General features: G+C 42.4%; 1 protein-coding gene across 1 annotated transcript; it reads right to left on the bottom strand.

Moving 5' to 3' along the window:
* Window positions 1-3,098: 3,098 nt before the first annotated feature.
* On the bottom strand, window positions 3,099-12,147 carry Argl (Argininosuccinate lyase). Its single transcript, XM_072304594.1, is given in 6 exon segments — window positions 3,099-3,562; window positions 5,098-5,358; window positions 7,143-7,225; window positions 7,228-7,594; window positions 9,179-9,514; window positions 12,097-12,147. Coding segments are annotated over 6 exon segments (1,419 nt in total). The 5' UTR covers window positions 12,133-12,147; the 3' UTR covers window positions 3,099-3,226.
* Between the last annotated feature and the right edge of the window lie 1,264 nt (window positions 12,148-13,411).

The raw sequence follows: 13,411 nt of genomic DNA, 5'->3' as shown, positions 1-13,411 counted from the left end.
TGATATGTAATTTAAACCCATGGTAAACAATCGGTCATTAAGGTGCTCGCAGCGAACACCCTGTTTATCGATCCTTTTCCATAGGTTTAAATGGCAGATCATTCGATGTATCGCATAAATCACGCCACGCCACTGTTGGCCATCGATACGTGGTTTACTTGATTCATCACTGATTGGCATAATTGCACTGGTGAGCTCAGACGCCTTAGCCCACCATCATTATTGACTCAAGCTGGATGACTTTCAAGATTTTAAAAATACTGTAATTTGTAAGGATACGATATGCCTAACAATGTATATCAATACATTGTATCTTAATGGTGCTCATTAACAGTCGTCGTTGAGGCAGTGAATATCTGGAACTATTCCAGCTCTTAATGTAAATCGATTATGGGTGATTTCACGATAAGAGGAATAGTCGTGTCGCCGTGGGTTATAAACGATATAGGGCAAAACGATTGAAAACCAAATGAATAAATCAATAGGAATGATGTCCCTGAACCTATCCACGCTAAAAAATATGATAAATTATTATCATATTTCATAATATGAGACTTTAAAGGCCGAAAATGTCCGGTCGGTTACGCGTCGCCAACCCCGATTTTGAAGCAAAAGAGCAATTTGCGGTAACAAATCAGTACTGATCATGAACTCTTTGGCAATATTTGCTGAAAAGAGACTCTAATGTTCAAGAAAATTGCCAGTTTGAACTGAAATGTTTATTATTGAGCGAGAAAAGTCATTAGAAAGAGGTGTCGCCACATTTGGCAACAAATTTTTGCAGTTGTATTGAGTGCAGTGTTTATCTCGCCAGACGGAGTCAGGAGTTTCAAAATTGCCATCAAATTGTTCGCTGAAGTCTTCTCGACAAAACCATTACTGATAAGTCAGTTTTTTTTACAATGAAAACTTTAATTATTATGAAAACCAGTGATTTTTAGGTGTGTAGCACTAATTCCTCACTACGCAAAAACCTCAATTTAATATTATTAAACTAAAAGGAAGTCTCCAAAGTTTAGAAAACTTTTAAGGCAGCATCAATTCCACCTCATAACTCAAGAATTGCCAAGTTTCATCTTTTGTATCATCTTTTATCTCACATTTTCAAGTGTCGGTTACGCTGCGTCTGTTACGTAACCGACACAATATGGCAGGGCCGCCATGTTTGCGTGGACCTCCAGCAGTCCCGCGGGAAGCGCTGATACCTGATTCAATGGCTTGTTTATCAATCACTTTAACTTTGCACTGAATCAAAATAGAGCGTGCCAAAGCTGGAAAAAGGAGGTTCAATACCTTTAAAATGAGGTAATGAAATCCTGTTAAAATTGGTGCACTTTTATTTTTAAGGTATTTCACATTTTAACTATTCCTGTTATCGTGAAATCACCCTTATACGATCTAGGCATGCATCGATGATGAAACTTGACAAACACGAGTTTTACATGGTGGTGCTTAAAATTTACTCTCCTATCCTCAGTAGCACAAAACTCGAAAAATACAAATGAATGTAAAAATGTAAAACTGATAATTTTTGATTATTTGAAACTTGTGAGTGAAAAAAATCATAAAACAGTTTTGAGTACAATTAAAACCCGAGTTTAATCATTTTGCCTGAAAATTCATGAATAAAAAGGTAGAACCGATGTGTGAAAATATATTTCGGATTTTTTGTGTATTTTCTTTTATAATAATACGATATGGTATTTCTCAGTATTATACGGTATTTCTAAGCATCTTTTTCCCTATAAGAGGTCTCATTTGGTTAACACTGTGATTAAGGGAGGCTCAAGGAGGCCTTGAACATCATATCATACGAGTATGACATTCAAAAATTATTACATTTAACAAAACAAAATATAACATTTCTTCCGAACCTCGAGTAAAATTTGGTATTATGAACAAGGAAATTGATCCTTAAAAGGCACTACAATTATGTGTCACTGCAAAAAGCACAAAATCAAAAAGAGAAATTATCACGATTATGATCAGTTTAACAGAAGGGGCGTGAATCTACTTTAAATTTTACAACATTCGCGAAACATTTTCTCTTGTATCATGTTTTCTTGCAGTCGCAAATCATTGTGATCCCTTGCAAGAATCTATTTTTGGAGTTAATATACTGCCCTGAGTTCGCATATTTGGACCGGGTTCAGCAGGAAGAAACCAAGCCACATCAGCTATAGCCAAATTTAACCCGGTAATTTCATTTTTTGCAAGAGAGCGTTTTGGCGGATTCTTTTGAAAATTGGAGGAATTTGCTTCGTACTATGCAGAAAATTCACTGAAATTTGCACAAAAATCTGCCCAACCGTTTTCATGTAAAACATGAATGCAGAGTTAAATTTTGCAAAAGCTGATGTGGCTTGGTTCCTTTCTACTTAACGCGGTCAAAATATCGATGAGACTTCTGAGTTCCCAGAAATGACCAGAATTACCTTTTTAAGGGAGCCTCTCTGTCTCAAGAGGACACTTGAATCCCTTTATAGAGAGAGTTGAGAAAACGCGGCTTATGGATGTCACAAACGGAATAAAGATACACAAATCCGACGTTTTTTGTAATCTTTGATCAACCCATTCCCGAATTCCTATTTCCGTCCCCTCTCTCATTTCATTTGCTCCTTGCCGTATCCCCTATTCCCCGATAATTCCAGTTATCTTTGCAGCTGGTGAAAATGTAATCTTTATTCCCGTTTGTGACATTGTGAAGGCTTCAAATACGGGAACCAATGAGGAATGGCTCCGCATTGTCTTTACTTCCTGTAGTATTAAGGGTACATCTAGAGGACACTTGGGATTTGCCATTTTTGCTATAAAATGAAGCAGGAGCATTTACGAATATTCGCTAAAATTGAGCAACTCTCCGTATTGTCTTGGAGAAAAACCATATCGATTAGATCCAATAAATGGCAGTTCCGATGATTCATATGTGTATTTCGCTAAAAAACAGTGAATTAAGACAAAGTTCTCTATGTAAATTACATATGTTTCATATGGTAATTCAGTAATTGTCATTTCATAGGATGGTAAATGCCACAATCTTGGTATCAACTGCGAGATTCTTCTGTTCATTGCTTTGTCATAAATGGCACTCAGACACCTGGACGTAGTGCTGTGAAACGGAACTATATGCGTTATGACTTGAGCTCTGTCAAGCATATATCCTTATGGGTCTCAGGGCTCATGTCTCAATGCACATAGTTCCGTTTGGCAGAAACACGTTCACTTTTCACGGTTCACTTTTGAGGATCCGTTCTTTTGCCTCGGTGATGGCCAGCGCCACTTGGGCGGGCGCGACACCTCCCTTGGCGCACCGCTTCTCGAGACAGGACTGGAGCTCGAGGACGGGGTAGACGTCCTCCTCGATGACGTCGGAGAATTTCTTGAGATCCTGCAGGGACATCGCGGCTAGGGGCACGCCTTGTGCGATGGCCTCGACGACTACCCGGCCGACGATGTGGTGAGCCTCGCGGAAGGGGAGCCCTTTGGCCACCAGGTAGTCGGCGAGCTCCGTGGAGTTGGCGTAGCCCTGCTCGGCCGCCTCTCGGCAACGCGGTTTTTTCACCTGCAAAAAAAGAGAAATTTAGGACAAAATGGAGATGTTGCATGTGTGAGGGATTTGCAATTTGACTGTTGATTCTTATGTAAAAGTTCGCGAGAAACACGATGGCGCCACTGGTTTTCTCTGAAATCAACTCCCAAGCTCAAAAAAAGCTCTCAAGTTGAGGCCAAAATGGAGGGGATATCCCACCCTACCCTGAGAGTCCACCTCTACATCAAGACAAACTCTCCATGCAAAGATAGGGAGCAAATACATTGACAGGGCTGCCACTTCATTTGGGGACTCCAAAACTGAAAACACGGCAACCCTGCTGATGTATTCGCTCCCTATCTTTGCATGGAGAGTTTGTCTTGATGTAGAGGTGGACTCTCAGGATAGCGTGGGATATTCCCGGCCATTTTGGCTTCAACTTGAGAGCTTTTTTTGAGCTTTGGAGTTGATTTCAGAGAAAACCAGTGGCACCATCGTGTTTCTCGCGAACTTTTACATAAGAATCAACAGTCAAATTGTAAATCCCTCACACATGCAGCATCTCCATTTGGGACAATATTAAATCTTCTGCGTAGATAGAACAACACAATACTGCCGTACTAAGGAAAAACGCAGTTTGAACCTTCAGAAGTTGCCGTTCTTATGTTAGCGCTAGTTTAGGATAGTTTAATGACAAGTCATCGATGATAAATTAATTGAAAAGATTGAATAATGGTCGTGGGTATAAGGAGCTTTCCTAACTTTTCTCGGAAAAATTGTTAATCAGAAGAAACGAGGCAGGGTTGGAATGCTCATACGGCATCGGAGCACAACATGGGCCTTTGAAGCTCTATTATTCGATATGCTAACGTGAGTTCGAATAATCGCGCCAAACACAGTGCGGCCGGCGTTAAACATATATTGGCGCCTGCAAGACTATAGGAATACTTCACGCATTGCGCAAAACAGTGCGGTCGGCTAAAGCGCCATATGAGCGCCTACAAGGCTGCATGAATACTACTCGCATTGCGCGAAACGCAATGCAGTCAATCAGTTGGCGTAAAACGCATTTTAGCTCCTACAAGACTGTATGAATGCTGTACTGCCGTGCCGAGGGAAAACGCCGTATGAACCTTTAGGCGTTGCCAAATTTCCTTTGATAAAACACGAATTCCCTGATAAACTTATGAATATTTGCCTTCCAATTTTTCAGATAATTTCGTTCACAATCTCATCTAAAGTCCCTGAAAATTTCAAGGGAAAATATTCATGACTTCCCTCAAAAATAAATATTTAATTGAATATATCACAACTAACGTGTGAACCGACATTATCAAACCTTTGGTGAAAGTCCAATGCACTTGCCGAAATACACGAAGTTTAGATCAGTGGCGCGGCGTGCTTCGCGATATATCGATTGATCTGTCATTTACACCTATGGAAAAGGATCGATTAACAGGGTGTTCGCAGCGAACACCTTAATAATCGATTCTTTACCACGGATTCAAATAGGGAAATATCGATAATCGATTATTCACACCACGCCACTGGTTTAGATTCAGACTAACCTTGATGCCATCAAGGACGAGTGCTGCCATCTGGAGGCACCCTAGCCACGTGTCGACGGCGTCGAAGAGCCCTTCCTTGTCTTCCTGCATGTCCTTGTTGTAAGCCAGCGGAAGCGCCTTCAGCGTTGTCAGCATCCCCGTCAGCGCCCCCTGGACCCGTCCGCACTTCCCGCGGATCAACTCCAGGGCGTCCGGGTTCTTCTTCTGCGGCATCAGCGAGGAGCCCGAGGTCACCTTATCCGACAGCTCCACGAAGGACGCCTGAAAAAGGTAGTTCGCATATGATTTTCAAATGAATGCATCTATAGAACGGCAAGGCCGGATTAAGGGGGTGGCCACATGGGCCGCGGCCCATGGCGGCAAAATGTAGGGGGATGCAAATTTTGCAATCTTTTTGAATGTAAGTATCAAAAAAAGAGAGAAAAAAATCGGATTCAGAAAATAAATTACAAACGAGAAAAGGCGACAAAATCTCTCATTTCCTGAGAGTAAAAGTACAGTAATTTCTAATTTTGTCGTCTTTCGGTGATACAAGAGACAACACTTTTAATTGGTCGAGTTAAGAGAGAAACCAAACACGCAATTTGACCTGGAACGGAGCGGCGCGGCGGTCGGCATGAAACGCACAGCGCCTACAAGACTACATGAATACTTCACGCATTGCGTCAAACACACTGCGGTTAGCAGCAGTTGGCTTGAAACGCATGGCGCCTACAAGACTGCATGAACACTTCACGCATTGCGCCAACACAGTGCGGTCGGCGCAGCGGCGGAAGTTAAAATTATTAACCACATTTATATTTGTTCTTTCATAAGTTTTTCGTTCGTCTTTTATAAATGGAAGGCCTTGTCCAAACATGGGTGGGTTTACGGAACTGAACTTTTGTTAGTGTTGACAGGGCTCTTACAAAAAATGTGCCCAACACGAGTAAACGTGTCTCATGAAGTTTTCTGATCACGCATCCGAAAACTTGAGGTCGAGCTGCCGAAGTTCGGGTCAGACATCGAGGCACTTCGATACATATCGAAGTACTTCAGATGTCTGACCCGAACTTCGGCAGCTGGACCTCAAGTTTTCAGAAACGTGATCCGAAAACTTCAGAGATCCATATGACCTCAACTCCGGGTCCCACGCACGAAGTTTTTTCTCCGTGTACCATTGCTTCTAAAACCAGGGCCAGGGTGTCTACTAAAACAGGCTGGCTAAAAATCGTTACTGCTACAGTACTTATTCGGTACATTCCCGAGAAATTCAGTACCTCTTCAACAGAAAAATCCAGTACTTTTTCATCCAAGCAGGACCTTGGCTTGGAACGCCTTCAAATGACTGTGATACCTTCCGCTTTGCCGAGAAGTTGGTTTAGTTGCGTGACCTAACCAAACCCAACTGAGGTCACCGATTTCACCTCGGCTCGGAGCGCCTTCAAATTATGGCGATACCTTCCGCTTTGCCGCGAAGTTAATTTAGTTGCGTGACCTAACTAGACACAACTGAGGTCACATTTCACTAAAAGCAATCGCTGTTCCATGCAGATTTTCTGCGACAAGATCTGTTTTACTTCGGATGGCTGTAAAGCATCGGTAGATGATGAATCTACCACGCTCACCTCTAGAGTCCCTTTATACCCAGAGTTAAGACAACTCGATTATCAGCTGACTGGCAGCCGGCCTTGGCTGGCCATGGAGGCCAAAACGAGTGCACCCAAACGAACGATATTGAGGGATAAGGATCAGGAATCCTGCGATGTCTGTCACACAAAAACAACAACGTCATCAAATTGATCAATTAAAAAGAAAATGAGATTGGTTTGTGAATAATTTCTTAATCTATTTTCATTTTGGACCGATGGCAATAACAATTTACTCTTCATAAAGCACAATTAGGTAATATTTTCATTATTCTTGTTAACATTCGAGGTACCGCCATCTTGGTGCACTCGTTTCGGCCTCCATGAGCGAGAACCAATCAGAATTGGATTTTTTTTAGGCCACTTTCAGCCAAAAGTGAGTTGTCTTAACTCTGGGTATAAAGGGACTCCACTCACCTCGCCCGTGTTGAAGAAAATGAGATCCTCGGCGAAGCGCGAGAGGTGGACCATGCCGATGGCGGCGTCGGACAAAATCTCCAAACATGATCCCGATCCGATACCGTGTCCAGACTATTCCTCGTGGCCGAAGCGAAGCCGAGCCAGGCCGCGAGCTGCTCGCGGTCGATGGGGTAGGCAGTCCCGGCGAGGGCCCCGCATCCCAGGGGACTCACGTCCAGCCGCTTCAAGGTGTCCCTGAGGCGGGTCTCGTCCCGCGCCAGCATCTCCACGTAGGCCAGGCACCAGTGCGCGAAGCTGACGGGCTGGGCGCGCTGCAGGTGGGTGTAGCCGGGCATGAGGATGTCCTGGGTCGCCTCTGCGGTGGTGATGAGCGCTTGCTGCAGCAAGCGCGTCGCTAGGATCAGATCCTTGACTTGTGCCTTACACCAGAGCTTTAGGTCGGTCGCCACCTGGCGGATATCGACTGTATGTCAGCGCTTTGTCGTGTCGCGCCATCGACTAAGCAATGGCTTAGTCGATGGCGCGACTCGACAAAGCGCTGACATACAGTCTGGCAAGAGAGCATAGGGTTAACGATCATGGTGTCTAAGGGTCGTGTTCATACACAGACATAGAAAAAACTAAAGTACCTATACACGGGAGAGTATTGTCATCTCTGTTCCGCTCTCTGATTGGTGCATCAGTTTTAAGTTTCAGGGGGCCGAAAGTTAGCCCGATGTAAACGACTTTCTCAAAATCTATACTCGCATGATATATTTCAGTGCGGCTTGGACGTTTCAGTGTTCCTTACGGACCTTTCCCAATTCAGTGTTTACATTGGGCCAACTTTTGGGGTTCCATGATAGCCTAAAACTCGCCGACTAAGCAGAGAGCGGCACACTTTTTCTGTAGTGAAAGGATTGAGATGGCAATACTCTCCCGTATATAGGTAATCCAGAGAAAAATCAACACAAAAGTTTGATTAATACGGGAGGTAAAACACAAAATAACCCAAACTCTCGGTTGACCTGAGGATTCCTTAATCTCTATTGTTTTTTGCGCTGAATTCACCGCAAATTGTACCCAAATCAACGCAAAATTTGGATTGGATTGTGTTTCACTCCCTACATTAACCGACAGTAACACCAGAACACAAATATTTTTCTCAGCACAGTGAGAAAAAGTGGATTACATTTTGCAATAAGGAACCACTATCTTTGGCTCTCCTGTAAAATCACCTTTCTGCGTAAGGAAACCAATGGCATATATGTTGTTTCTAAAATGAGCCAGAAATAGTGGTTCCTTATTGCAAAATGTGGTCAAAGTAACCAAAAGTTCAAACTGGCTTTTCGATGCTTAAAAATTGGAATGCGGGAGCAAATTTTTCACAGAACATGCAGCAATGCCGGAATCACATGGTATTTGGCGGTTGAATATGAAAGTCAACAGTCATCGGTCAACGACTGAAATTCCGCAAATTCGCGTCTTTTTCCTTCCAGATTTGTATCGAATCTATTCGGATAGTTCAGACAAATCCGACTTTCGTTGCGTCTCGTTGCTGAATTTTGCACGACACACGCAAAATTCAGGCATCGGACAAATAACTTCCACATTCAAACCACATTTGGACGTATCTCTGTCAAATGGAACTAAGCACCAATTTGAGTTCCTTTTGAGGAATTTCGAATGCCGGATAGCGCGTTCTGTCAAACGGACCTAAGCGCCATGGAAAAGCATTGCGAGTATAGGACGGAGTGAGCCCGACGCCCGATTCCGCCGCCAATCAAAGCCCCCCTCTACTTTCCTCCCCCTATGGCGCTAAGTTCCGTTTGACAGAAATACATCCGTTTAGCGTGTGATTCCGGCTTGAGACTAGGTTTACTGAAAATCATTAATATTTCAATTTTTTTCAAAAACTGCACTTAGCGCCTTGTCCTCCAAGCCCCTCTTTTCTACTTGTCCGTACTCTTCACTGACCCATTGACATATCGCTTAGAAAAATGTCTCTTTGCAACCATAAACATTGACATCGGACTTGGTTTTTCTGTAATCACCTGATCATTGCGGCTGCGGCCGGTGTGGAGCTTCTTGCCCAAAGCCCCGACCTTCTCGATGAGCCGGGACTCGACCCAGGAGTGTATGTCCTCGGCGTCGCTTTGAGGTATCTGCTCGGGGTGGCTCCGCACCTCGGCCAGAAGCGTGTTCAGGGCACTCTCGAGTTCCTTCTGTTCTTGGCTGGTCAAGATGTTGACGGTGACGAGGGCCTTGGACCAGGCGATGGAGCCGATAATGTCCTGCTCCGCGAGACGGTAGTCGAAGCGCAAGGAGTCGTTGAAGAGTTTGAAGCGCTGGTCCGCCGCCTCCGTGAACCGCCCGCCCCAGAGCGCCATCTGAAATCGTTGCATGTTCAGAGGTGGAAAATTTCATGAAATTTACTCGCGAGAAATTTCACGAAATTTTTTGAAACTTTTGGGAGACACTCAAGCAGGCCCACCACGAGGGTGGGGATACTGGGTCCCTGGTACCGGGACCCGGGCCTCAGGGCCCAGACTGCCGTGCTGAGGAAGAACGCCGTTGAACCTTCAGGCGTTGCAAAATTTCCTTTGGTAAATCACAAATTTTCGGAAAAGTTTGTAAACATTTTTCTTCCATTTTTCAGATAATTTTGTTCGCAATTTTACCTGAAGTTCTTGAAAATTTATCGGAAAAATATTCATAACTTTTCTCAAAAATAAACGTTTTATCGAAGGAAATTTGGCAACTCTCGATTGTTCATTACGGCGCTCCTTCCTTAGCACGGCAGCAGAGGGGCCGACGCGTGACACACTACTTCGAATCCACATATAACCCTAGTCTCGTGAGGAAAAGTGAAGAATTTACCCTTAAAATTTCGTGGAAAGTCAATAAATTTTCAAAAACATTCTGGGGCACTGTGGAATTCTTCGTACTTCTTTGAGGATTTCTATCTATTTTCAAGATTTTTGGTGAATAAATTCTTTTTCGAATGTGAATAAACTTCTTTCCTTACACTTAATGAGAGTTGATTTACGTTATTTACTTCATTTTTATTCTAGCCTTATTGATTTCCATGATATTACAAATTATTTTTCTGGTGGCAAGGGGGGGGGGGGGCGGGGAGGACGGGTGGCATTCATTGGGCCCGGATCTTAGAACTAGTACCAGGGCTTGAGATGGGGTGTGGCAGGCCTGCATTCAGGAGGCCAAGAAACGCCTAGAAACAGTGATTTTGACATTTTTTACCCCAAGCATGAAAAATGTTTTCATTTGGTTTAGAGGCTAAGTTGGGGCTAAATTTCTCTCCAAACCTCCTTTTGTGCTCTCTTTCGTGTATAGAACCTCAGTAGGGTTCCATACACTGGAAAAAAAACACATCTAGTGAAAGCATTGACAATAAAAAATACTCTTGATTCAATCGGATTTTTGCTTGAATCAATACGAAATCCGCTTAAATTAAGGCTTGGTTCTTGATTTAAGCTAGATTCTGATTGAATCAAGAGTACTTTTTCTTGTCGATGTTTTTAAGAGTCTGGACTCTAGATCCAATCGTGTGTTTATTTTTCCAGTGTAGTACCGCCGCACTAACAAGAAGATCATCTGAAACGGTTTCCGAACTTCCAAAGACTAATGGATGGTTAAATTCCGATAAAAATTAACAAATCCAAATTTTATGAAATTTTTTCGGGCCTTTTGAAATGTCACTCTCTTTCCTCTGTGCATGTCAAACAGGGCCGTGGTCAGCATAGGTCATTAAACTTAGGGTTTTTTTATTTTAATATTCTAAAAGTACCAGATGCAATAAATAGGTACGTGGTGATTAATTGCGTATTTTTGGAGCTAAACTGCCGAATAAGCCCTATTTTAAAAAGTCGAAAGATTCGAAGAAATTTCAAACGTGCCGGAATGGCGCGGAAAAAGATGGACATGATGTACCACGGCAGTGAAATCGCTGCCTCCTCTCATTTTCCACTCATGTTTGTTAAAAGATTACCTATTTCAATGTGTAATTGTTGCTTGTTTACTTAAAATTATGAATGAGGTTCGATTATTTGATTCTGAAGATTTAGTTTCGACTTTTCTCTTTTTTTCATAAACGAGGAGTAGAAAGACATTTTGACGTTTTCTGCGAGACGGAACTATAGACGAGTGGGATAGATGGGGTATGTGCTCTAGAAAGCTGCATACGAAACCATGTAAAATTGGGCGTGATTCCCTTTGAGGAAACGGAAAAGCGGAATTTTACGTTCTGTCAAACCTCTTTGAGGATCAAAGTCTTTTCGTGGATGATTGACTCAGTGACTTACCGTAAAATCAGCAGCGTTTCATACTTTGCGATATATATCGATCGATCTGCCATTTAAACCTATGGAAAAGGATCAATAAACAGGGTGTTCGCAACGAGCTTCTTAATAATCGATTCTTTACCACAGCTTTAAATGGGAAAACATCGATTATCGATAATTCACGCTTCGCCACTGCGTAAAATAACATTCTCTATTTTTAGCTGCAGAACACAACAAAAGTATGATAATTAAAAAATAGTGAGCAATGACCTGATCATAGCCGTTATCACGCAACCACTGGAATTTGCAAGGTGTGCCACCCGAGGCAACATAAATAACAACCTACGCACGAAAAAATTTGGAGAGGGTGGACAAGCAACCCCTATTCCCGCATCTACCTCTCCCCGTAAAATACGACTCGGTTAAGAATAAACATCAAAATGTAAGTAAAACAAACACGTGATTTAAATGCGGCGTTTTTAAAATGTTTGCTCTCGCTTTATTGTTTTCCAAAAAATTACTAGGTAACCAAAATTTTCCTACAATTTTTTAAAAAACATATTTAAGAGATTTTTAAAAATGAATAATGCAAACATTGCAAGTATTAAGTATAGTTGGGGTTCCTGGCTGTTTGGAACTTTGCGGACCAAGATATGTATAGGGTATCTTACTTTCACGAGGCTTTCCCATAAAACTTCGGATAACATAGTAGTACAGGGAATTTTCAGGACTAGAAGCAACTATCAAGCGTAATCACTAGCTCAAGACTTGAAGAGCACATTTCTAGTACACATCGCATGTGTTGTGTGCGTAACAGGGAAGGAATAAATCCATCTCCACCTCTACCGTATTATGGAAATACTCTCGAGAGTTGCCAAATTTCCTACAATAAATTTTAATTTTCAGGAGAATTAGATATGAATATTTTCTCTTAAAATTTTTAGAAATTTTAGATCTGATTGTGAATTAAATTCTCTGAAAATTTGGATGGAAAATATTCACAGATTTTCCTGAAAAGTCGTTTTTTCTGAAAGAAATTTAGCAACGTCTGACGGCTCTTACGGCGTTTTTCCTTAGCTCGTCAGTGCTGTTGGCGTCACGTCTGACGTATTGATTTCCGCAAGTTGAGAGAAGCCCGAGTGGTGTAGAATATTTTTTTTCGCAAACAGCGGATCAATAAATGGACGTAGTTCTATCAAACGGAGCTATAAGCAATATGACATGAGCCCTGTTATGTATATATTCTTATGGGTCTCAGGGCTCATGTCTTAATGCACATAGTTCTGTTTGATAGAAATACGTCCAATTGGACGTGACGCTTGGCATTTGACTTCATTTCCTGAGTGCACGCAGAGTAAAAGCTGGTACGCAAGATCTCGCAAATTTTATTTAAAGGCTGGTGCTATTTGATATGCAACTGTGACACGTAAATCGACTCTACGGCCTGCTTTCTAATGGGATCGCCGGCCTTTGACGCATGCAGCGTGAACTCATGCGGATTGACGCAAAAGTTGGACGAATTTCTACGTTTCGCGTCGACGTCATGGTCGTCATGTGCCATATTCAGCAGTTACGAGACGCAACGCTCATCTTACTTCATGACGAAACAGCGTAAGAGCTGATTAGATCAACCATTTCTTGTTACAATGAAAATAAATCGTAGTAACCTCTGCAGCGGACTGATTATTGAAATTGATGGACAAAACTATAGATAAAGAAGACATAGGGAGTATGGAGCGAATTGGTTGAAAAGGGTGGTTCCTATAGACAAAGGGAGAAAATAATAGACTAACTGTTGGGTATCTCGTGGGTTGCCGTTAGTTCGTCTATTACCTACCTCCTTTTTCCATTGCAACCACCCGCTTACGCCAACAGGATCTCTCCATATCTCTTCTGTTTCCTTTGTCTATAGCTTTGTCTATCAAGTTCAATAATCGGCCCGCAGGCTGATCACTGAAATTAATAGAGAAAGCTATAAACAAAGAA

Source organism: Bemisia tabaci, chromosome 9 (genome assembly GCF_918797505.1).
Source record: "Bemisia tabaci chromosome 9, PGI_BMITA_v3".
Taxonomy (NCBI): Eukaryota; Metazoa; Arthropoda; class Insecta; order Hemiptera; family Aleyrodidae; genus Bemisia; species Bemisia tabaci.
Note: the sequence above shows the minus strand (reverse complement) of the source record. Positions and strands in the feature narration are given on the sequence as shown.